This window comes from Myzus persicae, unplaced genomic scaffold, assembly GCF_001856785.1.
Source record: "Myzus persicae strain clone G006 unplaced genomic scaffold, MPER_G0061.0, whole genome shotgun sequence".
Lineage (NCBI taxonomy): Eukaryota > Metazoa > Arthropoda > Insecta > Hemiptera > Aphididae > Myzus > Myzus persicae.
In genome coordinates, this window is record NW_019104202.1 from 96,786 (window position 1) to 116,371 (window position 19,586).

General features: G+C 30.7%; 1 protein-coding gene across 1 annotated transcript in view; it reads left to right on the plus strand.

Annotated features, from left to right (window-relative positions):
- LOC111039950 (tachykinin-like peptides receptor 99D) overlaps positions 1-5,451 on the plus strand; it is an 83,151-nt gene extending 77,700 nt beyond the window's left edge. The window contains exon 3 of the mRNA XM_022323622.1: positions 4,813-5,451. Coding sequence (XP_022179314.1) covers positions 4,828-5,394 — 567 coding nt within the window. The 5' untranslated portion in view covers positions 4,813-4,827 and the 3' untranslated portion in view covers positions 5,395-5,451. The remainder of the gene's footprint in view (positions 1-4,812) is intronic.
- The last annotated feature ends 14,135 nt before the right edge of the window (positions 5,452-19,586 follow it).

Below are 19,586 nucleotides of genomic sequence, written 5' to 3' on the forward strand. Positions count from 1 at the left end.
GGCCATTACAGTACTGCATTTGTAGTAGTACATTACAGTACCTACCGGAAACCTTTGTAATAATAATTATCACACCTCAAACGTGGACATCAAACGGGTTAAGTAAAGTAGTGCTGCAAAAGTTAACGTGATTATAGTTATTGAGAGTGCTCAAAACTACATGAAGCAATTAAAATAATTTTAAAAACGTTATATACTATTATATCTTAACTGGCGTACACATAGTCATTCCCACTGACTAAAAGGTATACTATTATTGAATAAAACTTAATAATATTATTACATTAATATTTGAAAATAAACTGCTATGAAAAGGTTTTTTTTTATATCCAAGCATTAACAAAAACCAAAATAAAGGTTTTTTGATTTTCTTAACATGATATTTTTTTGAAATATTACAAAAACGATGAAATTAAACACGGGTGTTTAACACATCGTGGATTTAACTAATTTTGGGCAGGTCTAGCTTCCGGTCAAAATGGTTTTCCACATCTAATAATTGTATTTCTAACTTGAAGAACGATAAATACACCCGATATTTGAAGTATCATAATTTTTTTTAAATTTAAAAACTTAATAATTTAATAGATGAGTGCATATATTGCAATTACCCATAAAATAGGTAACTACTTTAATTCTAAATTTAATTTAATTTTTAACTTTTAAAAACTTTTTACATAAACATTTTCACGAATAAAAAAGTTCTGTGAAGACTTTTAAAAATATTTTAAATTCTATAAAATATCTCGCATTATAAGATTAAAGGTACTACGGCTTATATTATTTACTACCAGACCAGTATCAAGACATTCAAAATTGTATTTCGTATTCCATTATATTTTTTAAGTGACGTAATCCATAAAAAAAGTTGTCTATTTCAGATATGCTACACATCACATGATACCTACATTATAATATATATTATGATGATCGCACTACATGATTTTTAAATATACAATCATAGACAAAATGATTGAATGTGGTACGATAATTTGTTTAAAGCGATATAAGTAGTATACATGCTTTGTATGTGTGATAACATTTAGAAAGAGTGACACTACAATAAAATATTCTTTAGTAAATAATCAAATTTCGCTACTCTGAACTCTACTTTTACAATAATGTACAGTGCACATACCTAAATTAATTACTTTTTATCCTACGAGGAAATAAACTAGTTACATTCTAAATTTTAAAAAAATTGTACACATCCTGAATATACTGAAAATTACATCTCTTCTATGCGCACCACTCGTGCTACGAAAATTTTATTTGCGGTTATATGTGGACACATTTTTTTTATGTAACGGTAGCGCCATGTATCAAAAGTAAGTTGTAGACATCCTGCAACCCCGGCATAGTTTAAACCTGTATCATAGATTAAATATATTTTCTTCATAATGTATGTTATTATTATTGTTAGAAACAAGTATAATATTTTTTAATTTTTAGTTGACCTACCCACCTCATTTTTAAAATTATTTTTATAACATAATGTCCAAAAATTTAATTTAATTTAAAACTAATACTATTTATTATGAATCGCATATAATAAAATTATTTTTACCATTCAAAAACGTTAGTGGAATGTAACATAAAATACATACAAAATGTAAATATTTCCAATATTATAATTATTGTTTCGGTTATATATTATCGGTAAGGATTTTCATGAATAAATAATACCTTGATATAAATTGTAATCGACATAATAACGACGTGATGATAATAATGATGAAAACGAATGGTTTTCTATTATGAAATAATATAAATACGTTTCAGTGTTTCACTATCAGCGAGTGCTGCAAACTTCGTGTTTAATAATATGATTTCAGCCATTGGCGTATTTCTATTACCTTCCTACCTACGCGTAACAGCAATTTACACTATGCATATCACGAATATTCAATATAGGTAACCATTATAAGTTATAACCTGGGGAGAGGGAGGGTACCTAGGGAGAGTATCTAAGTGAAAAACATTTTTACCAAAACTCACATGGAATCTGCTACCCGTTGCCTATACGATGAAAATGTATAAAACAATAAACTACATAGTTATCAGACAATATTATTCATGTGAACTCGTTTTTTTTTATGCTTATTTTTTTTTATCGAACGCACAATATAGAACTCGGGATGAATATTTTTAGCGACTTTCTGTATTGTAAGCTACATCTTTGTTCGACGTGCACTTTCACTGTGTCCCCCAAGTCACGTTCCGAGAATGATTTTTATCTTCATTATACTCGTATATTTACACACACACCCACAAACATCTAATAATATATGTATTGTAAATTTATAAAATATTATGCACGCGTAGGTCCGTATGCATTTTTTTGAGTTAAATGTGTAGTTTTTATAAAAGTTTAATAGTAAATTAGAACTTCCGACAAAACTATTACATTTTAAATAGTATAATCTTCGAAAATATTTAATCGAAACGACAGTCTTACGAAATATGTCTTATGCATTAATTTAATTTGTTATAACTTTCTATACAGAATATATATATATATATATTATATATATCATTTATATCAATATAATTTATTTATTTTTTGGAAAATATTTGTTTAGTTGTTTTCATGAAAATAACTATTTTGTCCAAATAAATGAAGAAATACAAGCAAACTCCAACGATCGTGTTACGTTCATTGTAGAATGAATGTAAGATATTTTTTTAATTTACAACAGTTTTCCTTTTTTTTTACTCTTCACTCTTCCGAAAAATTATAATATGTCGATCATTAGTGTGATGGAAATATTTAATATTGTTACAATATCGTTTCGTAAATTGAGAGGTACATGATTTTACATAAATGTATACAATCTTGATAGGTATTCGTATAGTTTCTTTATTAATCAAAATTCTGATTACCATATTATTAATTATATTTTAGGTTCTTGTGACGGTTCCGATGTTTATAGTTCTACTAACAAAAAACGATCCATTAACGGGGTTGCATCGATCTGTTAATCCAAACATTATAAATTAGTTAAAAACAAACGTAACATTTTGTATTAATTTGTTCAAAAATATGTAAATTCCATTTTAATTCTTCTTTATATGGAACTTATTTAAATCTAAATGTACGTATATAATAATGAAAAATTGTAAATGTCTCTGTATCAATAATATAACTTGACAGATTAAAAAAATGATGTGATTCATGATTTTATTGATTTTTTAAAATTTAAAACAGATACTAATTTGTCTAATAATTGTCTTGATTAAATAGTTTTAATGAAAAATGAAGACTTTAAGCCATTAAAATATTATTACTTAGAATGTGTCTTTTTTTAGTTGAGTATTGCTATACTATCCAATCTCATCAGTAGTGCGACGTGAAACAATTATTATAAGATATTAAAATGTCATTGCCAGTTTTTTATGTTTTTCAGTCATACTATGACACTATGCATATTGTATGAATATATATTGTTTAACATTGTTCTCAACTTTTGTATACTTAATAGAAATGACGGTTTACGTCAACTGCAAACGCTGTATTCCCGTCGACACTATAATATTATAATAGATGGCTGTTCCCAGTACTTTTATATGACTGGTTTTATATTATTTTTCGTTCGGTGTCACCCCTTCATTGCTGTCGGTTAATGCAAAAAATTAGTATTTCCACGATTTCACCTGTTATATAGTATTATATTATAATAACATGGGAGATAGCATTCAAGCACATAGGCTATTGTATGGAACCGTTGTGAAGGGATGAGTGGTTGAACTAATTTTTTGGTTTGTTGTTTAAATTAAAAATATATTTATGCTCGAAGAAAGTATTACCAGAGTATTGTTTCTCCTCGAGCGACGGAGACATTGAAGGAATAAATATAATAATATTATAAACGCTGAAAATGTAATATGTTTAATACTTTCAAGTTTCAGTCGTACACATTTTCGGTTAACATCACCAACACTCACGTTCATTGACTTGAGGATTTAGTTACTATTTAATTGTACATTGGAATCGAATTGTATACAAAACTAGTTCACGGACCAGAAATTGTTTACTTCATTATTATTGTATTGTACTAATATTTTTAAATCGTCTTAATTTGAGGTTTTGTATGACAAAATCCCAAATTCCAAGACTTAAAGTTATATCGAGTGCAGGAGTTTTCCCTTTTTTCTTAGACTATACAAATAAGTACACCATAATTCTTGTTATACAATGTCATTGTGTAGCAATGAAAAGGCTTATTAGATAACACGATATTTTTCCATTTCTACACAAATGCGCACCGCAACGGAGAATAACTAAAATTTAAATTAGTACTTAGTATGTACATTAAAATGTTCGTCTTATGCATGGTATCAAATGTTGAAATAATTCCTTTTTTTTTTGCTGAAATAATTAAATTTTTGGAAGAACATTGGATACGATAATGGTTTCGCGTATGATTATAGTATAACAACTAACAATTAGGTACAACAAAATACAAACAGTGACGCGTATACTACGCTAGTATTATGAGCTTGGAAGACATTTTATGACGACACGTATTTGCGTCATTGGTATGAAATGATTTCAACGATTTCACAAACAACAAAATATTATGAGGTTATGAAGTAGGTACCTCCCTCTTCCTATCAACCACTGTCCACTAGTTGTTATCAAATTCCCTGACCACAAATCGTGTGTCCGTATTATATTATGATATTATTGTGTATTATTATTTTCCCCTTGGCCGAGGCTCGTGGGGAGTCGTACACTGTTTTAGCTTTAAGGAGCGTCGTATGACGGCGAATTTGATAGTAATATAATTATTGGACTTCGGTCGTGCTTAGGTTTCGGAACGGGCCATGAACGGATCGGATTTCGGCGGGCCCAACTCGACCAGCAACGGAACCGACGGCGCGGCGTGGCCCGACAGCAACCAATTCGAGTTGCCGTGGTGGCACCAGCTGGCATGGACCGTGCTGTTTGTGCCCATGATCATGGTGGCCACGGGCGGCAACCTGATCGTCATATGGATCGTCATGACCAACAAGCGGATGCGGAACGTGACCAACTACTTCCTGGTGAACCTGTCCATCGCGGATGCCATGGTGTCCACGCTCAACGTGTCCGTAAACTTTAGTTACATGCTGACCAGCAACTGGACGTTCGGCACGGCCTATTGCAAGATCAGCCAGTTCGTGGCAGTCCTGTCCATATGCGCCAGCGTGTTCACCCTAATGGCCATATCCATCGACAGGTATGTGCCCCTTATATTCAGGCTGCTCTTCGTGAGGTACTTCACACCGTTGTCACGCGGCGCTAACGCTCTCCAATATTATTACCGGAGAGAGACCCAAATATCTGATTTTAAAAATCTCACGTTACAACACGGTACTGCAGCTGTTAAGAACGTTGCACAATTCATTTAATATAAAAATATATTAAAAAATAGTATTTATTTGTTCATAAATAGTTGGGGATTAGTGTTCAGGAATTGAGATCGTTAAGTATTATATGAAATAAATCAAAAAAGTATTGTTTTAAACAATCATAGAGTGGTTGCGATGGACAGTCGTATACGAAGCGAGGTACCACGAACATTGAACGTATACCTGTGAGATATTCTTCGTTTCGCCTATAATCAAGGCTGGAAAGTGATTTCAACAAGTGATATTGTTTTAGACGTTCTAACCAACATTTAAAACAATGTATTTATGCTTGAAAAACATATTAGTTGTATATGTAGTATAATGAAATAACTTTAATCATGTTTATACCAGATCACAAATAATTTAATAATACAAACAGTTAAGTAATAATAGTTATTTATTTCTATAGAATTAAAAAACCAAAATCATCATGTTTTATCAGTTAATACTTATCATTTTATCAACCATGGCAGTTTGATTTATTAGTAAGAATTTAAGATGAATTTTTTTAAATTATAATAATAATATCTATTTTCCAACAAGATAATTACATTCATAAATAAAGTATGACATAAGTACATAATATACGGTTAAACCTCTATATAATTCTTCTAAGGATACGAATAGCAATAAATATTTTTTTAGTTCTGATGATGCAAAACAAGTGAAATATTATCATTTTAATGTTTTTAAAAAATTTAATTTTTAGTTTAGAAAGTAAATTTTCTTAAAAAAACCAATTATTTTTTAGTTAAAAATCCTACTAACAAATCGTTTGTGTTACACCCACATGAATATTTAAACAAAAAAACTGTACCTATATTATGTAAAGAAACTTGAAAAAAATGATGTGCAAATTTTTATACGTGGATATAAAAATGATACATAATGCAAGTTCCAATAATTTAATAAAAAAGATATATTATGTAAATTTGTTTAACGGTGTAAATGTCATGCACGTCTCAACGTCAGTTGCATACATTTCCACTACTGAATTTCATGCATTTTTTATTATAAGCTAGTACACCAATAAGAACCCATATTATAAACTCGTCAATTATTATAAAAAAAAAACTACCACTTCGCCGTTATCGGGATATGATCGTTACGATAAAATAATAAATCGTATACATCTATTCCTGCAACTATTACATGTTAGTGTGGCATTCCAAGACGATGACTAGATAGTAATATTATGAAAAACAAAGTGGGTAAAATACAATAACCAAGATAAATCCGTGATATTTTCTGCAAATCACCCGACGACCAATATAGTGTCCTTACAATAAATATTAAATATTATAATATAATATAAACCCATATTGTTTTTCAGGAACTCTTATTATTGTTTTAATATGCACCTACGCGTCTCGCTCTAGTAACGCTGCCAACACAATATAATTATTATCATAATATATATATTTGCGTATGGGGGGGGGGGGGGAGGACTCGGGTACCATCTGATTTCGTTCTTAATTAGTGGAGTCGGGTAGTGACTTACACAAAATCCCAACTCAAAGGGCTCAACGATTCTATAATATTGTTTTATACTTTTCTGATGCGCTCGGGCGACGACAATAATTATACAATGTTGTACAATATAATAATATTATACAAGTTTGAATAATATGAACCAAGCATAAAGGTATTAGGCGTACATACGTGTACTGCAGATTTATATAGAATTTACACTACATATGTATAGATATTTTTTTAATATTTCCGGTAGTACGCTTGATAAACATTTAATTCCGTTGACATCAATAATTGTAAACATTTAAATATTTCAATATCATTATGTTAAATTGTACATGTATGTCTGTTGTTCGATAAGTTCTGTCTGTTTTTGCTCATTAGTCACGCATAATTCGCTGTGTAAGTGTGATGATTTCCAGAACAAAGTATGTCCTGTAGAGTAGCCTGCTAGATTCAAAATTCTGGAGGGGATGGGGTTAAGGGGTTGTTGAATCTCCGCGCCCTTGAACTTTTTTAGTATGGATTTATTTAACATGTTATTATGATAACGACAGCCGTTAACAATAATAAATCTAAATTTGGAAAATTTGATCTCAAGCAGATTTCGCTACAAATTGATGTGTTGCAGAAATATTAGAATGTCGGACAAATACACGATTGTCGCTTTCAATCCTCTTAATATAAATTTTAGTTATGTTCAACGATTGATTTTTCTGCCAGTGTTCTTCCGTGGCGAGAAGTTATAATATGAAATTAGTTTTTATCATAGAAATTCAGGAATTTTTTCACTAAATTGCAATGTCTTCTTCATTCCATCATCATTATATGTCACGAAATATTTCCATTCACCCCCCCCCCTCCTCCCGCCCTCCCCCGTTACATAAACTACGAACCACCACAGGTGTACACTGTACACACATCAAAGAACCAACGACATTGAGCTGTTATATATTATATTTAACCTACGTATTAAACAGTGTTAAACAAATTGCAATGGGTGGGTGGGTTTGGGGTGGGGTTAGCACGCCGATACCCCTATAGCTGCGTGATCGGCCCGGCAGTATATATATATTTATATATATTGGAGAGCGGTAGTAAATCGCGTGTACATCTCACCACAACACATCATATTCGTTATTATTATATATTTATATATTAGTAATATAATATATCGTTACACTGACGTGGACCGTAATTATTTCCATTATAATATATTGTATGCGTATAATAATATTTTGTATAATTTACCTTTTTACCTATAATTTTATTGCACAGGCCTGCCACTAACCTCAAAATAGTTTATTATACGACAAGGTTTCGGATCAGAGAATGTTTTCACTTAATAAAGATTGATCAATTCAGAATTATTATATCAGAAGTTTTCTGTACATCAAATAAATGTTATAATAGTCAACCTCGAGTCGAGCATTTTTCTTCAGTTCACTATTTTCTAAATTACCATAATTTAATTACCATTACACGGTTATTTTTATAATGAATTATAATTTGTTTTTGAATACGAAATATGATTCAAGTGGATACCTCCGTAGTACATACATATTTAAAAAGTATTATTTATTGTAGAGCTTACTGACGTTTGATTATATTTACAAATAATTATAGAAGCAAGTTCATCAAGGCTGTGCATTAGCTTATTATCATTTAACAGTTATAATTGTTTAAACATAAAATGTCCCTTAAACACTTAGCTTTATGCAAACATAATTTTTGACACTAAACATTGTTTATTCTCTGTACACCATATCTTACAAAATCGAAAGATGACAAATTGGATGTCGATAACATAATTGAAAAGCAATAAGCTCGAACATTAAGACATATGTACTTATGTTACTTGCTACATGTCAGTTATAAGAGAAAACACTCATTCGCTGATATTTATATGACAGTTTAATTTTTGGACCTCATGTATGGGAATTAGCTCCAAATTAAATATAATGATTGATGGTCTTAAAGTTATTAATTTATTTAGTCACAATCGTTATCTCCTAAGTTAGAACTCGTTTACAAATTGGAACTTTGACAGTCTATTACGCAATTCCTAGAGTGTTGGTGATAATATTGAGAAAGATTTTATACGATTAACCAACCGTTTAAAAAACCATAGCTTGGCAAAGGTCCACTGCAGTATCTAACCAAAGAGGAAAAAAATAAACATCTAACGCTTATACTAAAAACTTAAGCTCATATTAATCGACAAAAAAAATATTGATTTATTTCTGAAGTAACAATAAAAAAACAAATCTTAGAGTAAAACTTAGCATTTAGGAGTACACGGGCACATCCATTTGTTCAAGATGGTTCGTTGTAAAATAGACAATTTTCAAGAAATGATTTGTGTATTAATAATAGTCATTTTTTTTTAATTCTCTAAATTATAGTTGTACGGATATAAATATATAATTGAGGTTTAATAAATAAAGTTAATATTATTTTTATTTGTTAAAATATTTCAAATATAATATGTATATATATTTAGTTTTTACTTAAAAAAGTAATATACTCAATTCATAAAAATTTAAATACAAATTATACATAAATGCGTTCCTCAATAGCTTAACTTTATAAATTATACTATTATAAGCACCCAGATATGACACAAATACAATTGGGAAAATGGGCGGTCGGCAATCGGACCACATTTTATCTACTTCGTAACAAATTATTTTTATGTTTTATTGCCCGTGTATTGGACCACAACAAAAATATGAAATGTATAAATAATACCGGCAATTGGGCTATATATTTATAACTTAATTAAAATAAATTATTACTTTAGAACTTAAATGCATTCAATTTAATATAATAGGCAAGTCTGCACTTATTATAATTATATTCGTATTCGACAGTCACCAAATAGTATACATAGGTATAAAACTATACACATAAATTATAAATTATAACAATTATATGAATAACAAGCCCAAAGAAACCGTTTTATTAAAAATAAAAAATAAAAAATAATGAATACTGTTTAGACAAAATCAAACCGGGTTTTCTCTATAGCTGCTCAGTACTTAGACTATGTTAATATCAGATAATTTATGAAATACTCTTTGACAAGGCCCGCATGGCAAGTAGTGTGAGACCATAAACGTCGTGATACACTCAGAATTTTTTCCCTAAGAAGTAAAGAGATTCATAAAAATAGTTTAGTAGTGGCCCGCAGTAACTGTATTTCATTTAAAAAAAAAAGTTTGGTACACCGTACTCAATCGTGCTTTACCGAAACTATAAAGTCAAACAAGAATAAGGGTTTTTCTTCTTTTTTTTTAAAAAATTTTTAAGTGTGGTAACATATAGTGGCAAGTTACACGATAGCATGAGAATGAATTATGTATTATTGGTCTTTTGATACATTCCAATGAGGGAAATTGAGAAATGGAATCAAAATTATTATGCATCAGAAGATTTCAAACACGATAGGTACCTGCTATATAATATAATATATTGAAAGGAGTTCTTTTATCACGAATTTGTTCACACAAACGAAAAGAAACATTTATGTTTTTTCTTAAGTATAGACGATAAAGATGTAATATGATTTTTCAGAAATATATTATATTATTAAAATTTTTACTTTTTTTACCAGTCCTTGTTATGCCATACTTAATATATTATATGCGATTGAAAAAATAAAGTGACGAAAGCAAATAAGATTGAAAACGTTAATGTACTTGCCAATAAATCATATTATATGCTTGGCGTATGACTGCAGATATCATATTTTATCAATACCTATATAGTAGACACCTAATGTTATGCAATCATTGAACTTTTGAGCTATACTTGTATTGTCTTCAATAACATGTTAGGTATTATATTTTATATCAAAATATAAAGTTCATGCAACACATTTATGTTTGTTTTCCTTCATAAAACAAATATTAGCAAATGTTCACCTATATCGAAGTGTGTAAGGTGTACGGTGTACGAAACTTACACTAGGTATTTGAAGATAATCGCATTCCGATCGAAGACTCTACAATATTATGTTCTACTTTTGTAAATCGCATTAGTGTATTTATTATTCGGAACAGACAGACTCCATGCGTATAATATGTTATTGTACTAACGCATGTCTTAAAAACAGAATTTGTTCGATGGGTGAAAGTGCAGCACAGCTGGAGAATATTGGAAAGTGATATTAAACGTATTCCAATATTTAGAGTACATATATTCATCTCATCCACTTACACATTAACTTAGTTAATATTTCAGAGCAAAGTCTGTCTCAGAAATTATATAACGTAATAAGTACGTCGCGTGTGAAGCCATCCACATCAATGGCTTGTAACCGGAGGAGCAATCAGGGCAGAGCAAAAAGAATAACTATTTTATTTGTTTAATGGTAGGGGAGCGACGGTCGGGGTGCAACAATTATTACTCAGTCGAGCTGTTTTATGGAATAACTTTAGGTCTTTAGCATCGTCATCAGGTGTTGTAACAATTCATGAGACGGTACCACTTTGAGTGCATTCAAATATCAGACTTTTAAAGTATTGGAAGTCGGGACTAACACGTTATAATTTTACGTATAGGTACCTCAAAATAGTATATTATTCTGTTAAAAAACCCAAAATCAACGCCATTCCACCGTATAGTTATATAATTTAACGCACTTTTAATTATTAACACAGCATTTTATCATGCAACACAAAATATATCCGATTGTGACTAGGAGTTCTCTGTCATCCGTTGTCGGTACTACACTAGCCATTACAACTACCACTTTTCAAATGTTGACAGTGGACGCTATAAAGGCAATCACCATTCACCTATTCAATGTCACCAATATCACAATTCTTTAACGTCGTGTTCACGAATAATATTAAGTAGCTTCTTACAGGGATAATGACATAAATACATTATGTATATACAATGTACACATTGTATACTTACGAAAGAAAATTATTTTTTACATTTCCGGACTAAAGTCACTGGGCAAAATAGATAATAATAAAATGATTAAAAATAATACGAGACTAAAATAACACGCCCGAAAATGCATACTTCGAAAAGTAAGTTGAATATGCAATCGTCGATCAACCGTAATCGGTTTATTATTATAATATCAATATGCATACAATAATATGTATACAAATGTATAGTCGTATAGGTACGTACATTATATGAAATCGTATACACATCCACACTATTTATATAATATTTCAACTTTAAACGAATATAGTATTTTTTTTACAAATTAAAAAATCCATAAAAGATACTATACGGCCTAAAGTATGAGCTTTGTACTACTGCGTATAATAATTGTACTCGTTATTCATTATACTCAAACATGTACAGTATATATGAGTGTATAGTATAATTCATGTTTGTACATTTTAATAATCGAGTCAAATCCTTATGCAAACACCACAATGGTACATAATAAAATAAAACTGTGGCTTGGCGTGGCGCGTTGGCTGCTACCAGTCGCGGAATGCGACTGGGAGTAAGTAACGGCCACAGCTACTAGCTCCCGGATGGGTGACCACCCGGGTTAATAGTAGTTAAAAACCTTGCCGCATACATGCACGTGTTTGCTACCTACCGTAACAACCTAAACAATCGTAAAAACAACCTACAGTACCAACCTTGCCCCTACCACAGTGCATAACCCCTACAACAGCTAATGGCCTTAGTCGCCGGGCTTAAGTTCAATAAAAAAAAAACGGGTTTAAAGAAGAAAATTAAATGTCTCAATACTACTATAATAATAGTTTAGATTTCTGAACACAAAATATACAACCGTTGAAACATGGGGAGAACTTTTTCCACCTAAAAAATTAATTTTACTGAGAATAAGGAAACTATTTAAAGAACTATAAATATTCAAACATGTTCTTGTATGATCCGGGAAATATCTTTCCATTTTCAAAATTTCAACTTAATATGTCTGTACAAAAAAATGTGCATAATTATACATTTTGAGGTATTCAATTTGCTTCGACTCAATTTACGAGGAATCAACCGTGTATTATTATTCAAGCTGTTTTACTTATTAACAACAATTTGATCATACTTCGAGAAAGAACTAAAATAACTTTAAAATGGGAAATGTCTATAAATAGTACTAAAAGAACCAAAATATTTTCAAAATTATCATTTGCATTGAAATGCATGTATAAATATTTGGTAAAAATTTTAAATCTCTAAAACCACCAATTTTTGGGATAGAACAAACCCAAAATAGGATTTTGTCAAAAGCTGTTTTTGTGTAAATATTCCAGTTTTTTTTTTTAAATTTTTAATTATTCCCAAATATTTTGAAAAGTATATTGAAAAATATTGGGCTCAAAAAGTATTAACTGAGTCCAAATTCGTAAAAAAATCCACCACCAACAACAAAGAATGAAGCATTTTTGTTACTCCAAAAAGTGATGACAGGCACCAAAAAAATAAATAAGCAAATAAATAAATACAGCATTGTAAAAGCAATCCAGATGTATTAGTATCGTTTCAAACGATTTCGATTCGTTTGTAATATACGAACACAACAAATTTAAAATTGTTACTCACATTTTAATGAGAAATTTAAGGTTTCGATAAAATGGTTTTCAATGTTTTCATATTATTAGGTTTGATATTTTAACCTGTTAATCTCAAGTCTGATACACTGATGCTACATTTATGATTTCGGCCGATATTTGTTTGTATCACTGAAAGAGACGGAATAAATGGCATCTCAAAACGTATCAATCAATTAACAGACATTAAACGAGAACAAATTTCTGACTGCAACATTGTTATAAAATAATATATTTCGATGTTATCATACGAAAGACCATTTTGTTTATTATTTTTGGTGATTAATTAACATCATTTGCTACCCTTTTGCTGGTTGCGATCCACAGGTTAAAAACCACTAACACGGATAATCTCGCTAACGTCCTACTATGTAGGAAATTCAAAACTTTTTTAGTTGACTAACTATATAAAATTAATATTATACTGATGACAGTCAGTTTATAACAATGTTCAAATCATTTTATATTGTATGATCATTATTAAATTAATGTGATTTCAACTTAAGGGGGTGGGAAATCGGTGCCTTTTTAGTACAAAAACAAACCTTACAGAATAGTCCGATTTTGTGTTATTTTTAAATTTAAAATACGAGAACTTTTTGCAAATTGGATAGAAGCTTGATTTTCAAAATTATAATTATGCAATCTAAAATGTGCATTTGAATAATGCAATATATTTGTTATTTTTCAAAATCCTAATAGTAGCACTATTTAGGTAAAATAAAATTTCGGGTTTTGATCCAACCTGTAAAAACTTCTTATCTTTAAGATAAAAAAAAAAATGATCAAAAGTGAGAATTTTTTGTTAAAGCATCAAAATATTCTGTTCGTCAAAATATTAGTATTGTATAATATTTGATAAGCAGTATTGTTTTTATCTGTATCACAGAACTTCAATTATAAAATATATAAAACAGTAGTTAGTGCACTTGTATTGTAAAATAATATAGAATATATTAATATAAAAAGTTGATACATTTAAAAATGATTTATTCTTATTATTAATCTGAAATATCCTTGTAAACAACAATAAAAAAAAGATACAAAACAGGCATGTATCAATATTATCCAGAAGGTAGTTACTAATTAAGTAGATGTATTTTCCAATAAGGGCGAGTAGGAAAGTAGTTCTAACACGACTCCTCCTCAGTTGCGATATTACACAAGTAAGAAGGTTTATTTTTTTTGAATGAATCTATTAAGTTTCCATAAATAATTCAGCATTTTTTTGTCAAGTGTACAATGTACATTTGAGCATACCTAATTGTTGTATTATGGTTGTAAAACACAAATTGAAATGTACATTTATATACTTATATATTTATTTATACATTTTTTTATGAAGGCATTTGAAATATTTAAAGTTTTTGTCGTTTAAAATGCTACTCAATTCGAATGTGGAACTAAGATAAATTATAAGCTCCAAATGTAATTACACTTACGAGCTACGAGTTTAAATTACATTTAAACGAATAATCACTTAAAATGCAAATTTGTACTACAAACGTGAAACCATGTAATTTTAACAATCTTAGTGACTTTTTTTCTTAAAAAATTCACTGTCGGTTGTCAGTATTTAAAATGATAAAATATTCATTATGATTATAAATTAAAAATTAAAAATAATACTAATTTTGTGTTGTTATTGTATTTATTAATAAATTTAAAAGGTTTTATTTATTATTAGTGTCTAGACCAAATAATGTAAGCGAACATTGTAATAATAATAATAATAATAATAATGCGATCATGAATAGTTTTGAATCAGAAAAAAAAACAAATACCAAACTCCTAGAACTGTAAGAGTATAATGTTACATACATAATATTATTATGTTGTATGAAATAGTATAACCTAATAATAAATCACGATAATATAACATAACATATTATGTATAAACAGTAAAATTATGGTTTGAACAACTACGAGTTTGGGAATTTTATAAGTGTGATTAAAATTACATTTGGTTAGTAATTTATTGTTTAGTTGTTCCAGATCTACGTTAAATTTTAATAAAAAATGGGTGCCTACCTATACCGTTTATTGAAAGTTATAGCACCACCACTGTCGAATATTACTGTTGTGTAGTCAAACCACTTACATACCCAATTATTTAAATTTGAAAAATAAAAACAGTTCTCTCTTGAGATTCCTTACAGATTTACATGACCGGCGAACCGCCTCTTTCGACTTACAATCGTAATTTAAGACGCTTCTGCGTTCGTCTAATGACGTATATCGCTTATAGTGGACCGTTTCTTAGTTAAGTTTCGCAATTATGTATATGTTAGCTACGTTCCGGATTCCTATATATTTAATAAAAACTACGACATTCGAGCTGACCACCGATCTGGGCCACCTCCGTTTCTTTCGAAGAACATCGGCTGGAATGTCCCTAAAATAAAAAAATATGCTGATCGGTGATCATAAAAAAAAAAAAACGGTTAGCCAAATTGTAAGGGTAACCACTTTTGCTGTACAGTATGGCAACCTCGTCGTCGAATAAGTACTAAATCACTGTAATGGACGCGTTAGATTTGAACTCAATAATAATTGATAAATTAAAATATTATTTATATACCTAATAATATTGCATACGAAAAACAATTCTTAACGAAGCCGACAAGTTTACTTTATTACGTATTTTTATTGCTATTATTGTAGTAATGTTTTTACTATTAGGAATATCGTAGGTTTAATTAATTTTTGCCGATGCATGTTTCATTACATTATCTGTTATGATAACATCAGGTAAGTATATAAACATATGAATATATTTTTATTTTTTAGTATATAATACGCCTTAACTGCTAATGCAATTGGCGTTTATGAAATAGGTACATTACATTATAGAGATTTTTACTTAAAATATTCAAGTATGATACATGCAAGGCCATGTTGATTTAATTACATTTGGTTAATCTATGTATAATGTATGTAATAAATATTTATATTATGTCATATTTTCTGGATCATGCTCGTCCCTTTGAGTAGTTGAAGAAGAATCGATGGCGTATCTACGTTTAAAAAATTGTTTTACCTAACTAATATATTTTTAAAATTCTTTTTTTGGTTTCAATAAAAATACGGCTACTTATGAGAAACCTTTTATTAAATGTTTAAGCTTTAGCCATAATACTTACATAGCTGTTGCCGTCGGTTTTGAGTGGACTGTATAGAGATATATGTTATTTTTATTAATATATTTAGACTTAACCTTTTTGGTATAACTACAGTATTTATTTTATAACACGGAGACGGACACGGTGACAACCATATGTGCACGGGCACACGGTTAAACACACACTAAATAAGATCATAATTAAATGCCAGTCGAACAGATATCGGTGAGAATAAGATAATATATATAATTATACAGATAAAAGTAATTGTTCGAACACGGTCCGGTTTCCCGCCGCCACCAGCCGTTATAGTTGGCGGCACTGCCTCGTGGCCCATCATATTTCCGCTGTCGTCCAAAGTCGCTGAAAGTTTTTTGAACCGGTGGCGCAGCAGCGGCCCGGCTATAGTGTGTTGTCTTTTTGCTACCGCCGCTCGAGACGGTTCTCGCGGTGCGTGTGCATACTTGTGGTGGCCGTTTGTGTTATACGGCCATCTCACGTGTCGCGTGTTCGAAAAACCAACGCCTTTTGTGCCGGACTCGTGTCGTGCGGTGTACGCCACGACCGGCGACAGGTTTTTTTTGTGCGTTTGGTGTAAAACATCGGTCGGCTCGGTTCGCGCGGGTGTGAGTGCCGATCCGTCGAGTGAGGACGCCACGTGTCGAATAATAAAGGCGAAGATCGTTTTATTAATTTTCGTCGTCGCGTTAAGTGCGTCTGTCGGCCGTTGTGCGTCGCCGTTTTGGTTTTTCTCGGCTTTTCGCACGTGTGTTGCGTGTCGTCGACGTGTTCGGCGGGTGTCGCGATCCTCAACTGTCCGGTTCCTCGTGCCGTTGAAGTTGGGTGTATTTTGCGTGTGCCAGTGTGCAGTCTACCGGTGGATTGGTTGTTGTGAAGCCGTCGACGTGCTGTTGCTGTGCTTGCTAGGCGGACCCGGTGACATTTATGTTTATAATTATTATACATTTTGTATTTTTGTGCCCATATGGCGTGTTGTTATTTTTTTTTNCAGTGTTAACATTTATATTGATAGGCATGGAGAATCAATTGGAGATAATAAAATCTGAAAAGGGCAACGATTTAGCGTTGGTAAATACATGTAAATATCGGCATATTCGTCAACGAAATGACGGAAAAGTGAAATGGAGGTGCGTACATAAAACATGTACTGCAAGTATTCTAACTGACTCAAAACATACAATTCTATTGGAAATACTGGGAGAACACAAGCATACATTAGATACTGTAGAAAAAATCCAGCGTCAAATTTTGCGAGAAAATTGTAAAAGAAAAGCTAATGACACGATTTCAGTAAGACCTTCAAAAATTATAAGAACTGAGCTTTTAAAATCGGATTATGAAGTACCTCATAATTATATTAAATCTGTTCGAAAAAGTATGTATGATTTACGTCGAAAAGATTACCCAACATTTCCACAGTCATTAAATAGTGCTATCACACAACTTATAGAAATGCAAAACGAAGATCGCTTTAGATTTAAAAACGAAAAGTTTATTCATGTTTCTGAAAATCAAAACTTCATTTGTATTACGAAGAGAACAAATATTAATTTACTCACACAGTGTGATGATATATTTATAGATGGGACATTTGAATACGCTCCTAAGTATTTTTTACAAATTTATACAATCCATGGATTTAAAAATGGTTTTTATATACCACTTGTATACTTCTTTTTACCCGATAAATGTGAAGAAACTTAAATTCAAATGTGGACATTTTTAAAAAACATATGTTTTGAATATTTATCCACCAGACTATGTATCCACAAATTACATGTGGAATTTGAAAAAGCTGCACATGAAGCCGCAAAAACTATGTTTCCTGGAATAGCTATCATTGGATGTAGATTCAATTTAGGTCAGGCATGGGGGCGTAAGGTAATTAAATAATATTGTTACTTAATTTTTATATTTATATTTTATATTTTAAAATTTTATATTTGATATTTAGATACAAGAACACAATATTTTAAGAACTTCATATTTGATAGATGGAGATGAATTAGGCATTTGGTTAAAATCATTTTTTGGATTACCGTTTCTCCCAGTGGAAAAGGTTGAAGAAGGCTTTTTAGAACTCATGAGTATGTGTACAAATGAAAATGGCTATATATTTTCTGATTACATACTTAAGTCGTACATAGAATCTGATTGTCTATTTCCACCTGAATTATGGGCAAGTGAACCTTCAATTAGTCCAAGGTAATTTATATTTCATTTTTTATAATACATTTTATTTAGGGATATTGAAAAAAATTGTATTGTGAGAACCACAAACGGAGCAGAAAGTTTTCATAAAATGTACAACGGACAATTTCACAGTGCTCACCCACCAACGCATGTAGTAATATCTGTATTCTGTACTAATGGAAATACAAGCCGAAACTATGACAAAAATCAATTCAATTGCTAGAAACGTGCACAGTAAAATGGGATCATCCGATTTAAAACGTATATTATGTAACGTTATAGAACATTTTAATAATTATAAAACGCATAAAAATATTATAAAATATTTAACATCTATTGGCTTTACGTATCAAGGGAAAAAATTATATTAAATTATTTTACATCATATTTTTGTATTGTAATGACGGCTCACTAGGTATATCTATTTACTAGGGATAACTATTTCTATCATATATTTTTTACATCATAATATTTATATCATAAATATATATAATAAATCGTTTGTAATAAATTTGACAACGTTGCACCCAATGCCTATTGTATTCCTATGAACAATAAAGTGTGCGGAATCGGGTTCAAAAAATAAAAAAACGTGCGGAATCGTATTCCTCCCGAAAATAGCTGTCCGTGTTGTTCTGGTGGGCATGTGCTAACGTCATGTACGCGTTTTAAGTCGTGGGACGTTAAGGAGCGCGTACAGTGGACCCGGGATAAACATCGATGTTTTAATTGCTTCAGCGACGATCACTGGTCCCCTAAATGTAAATTGAAGCCGGCGTGCCGCGACTGTACTCGTCGACATAATACACTCCTCCATGGGCCCACTGAC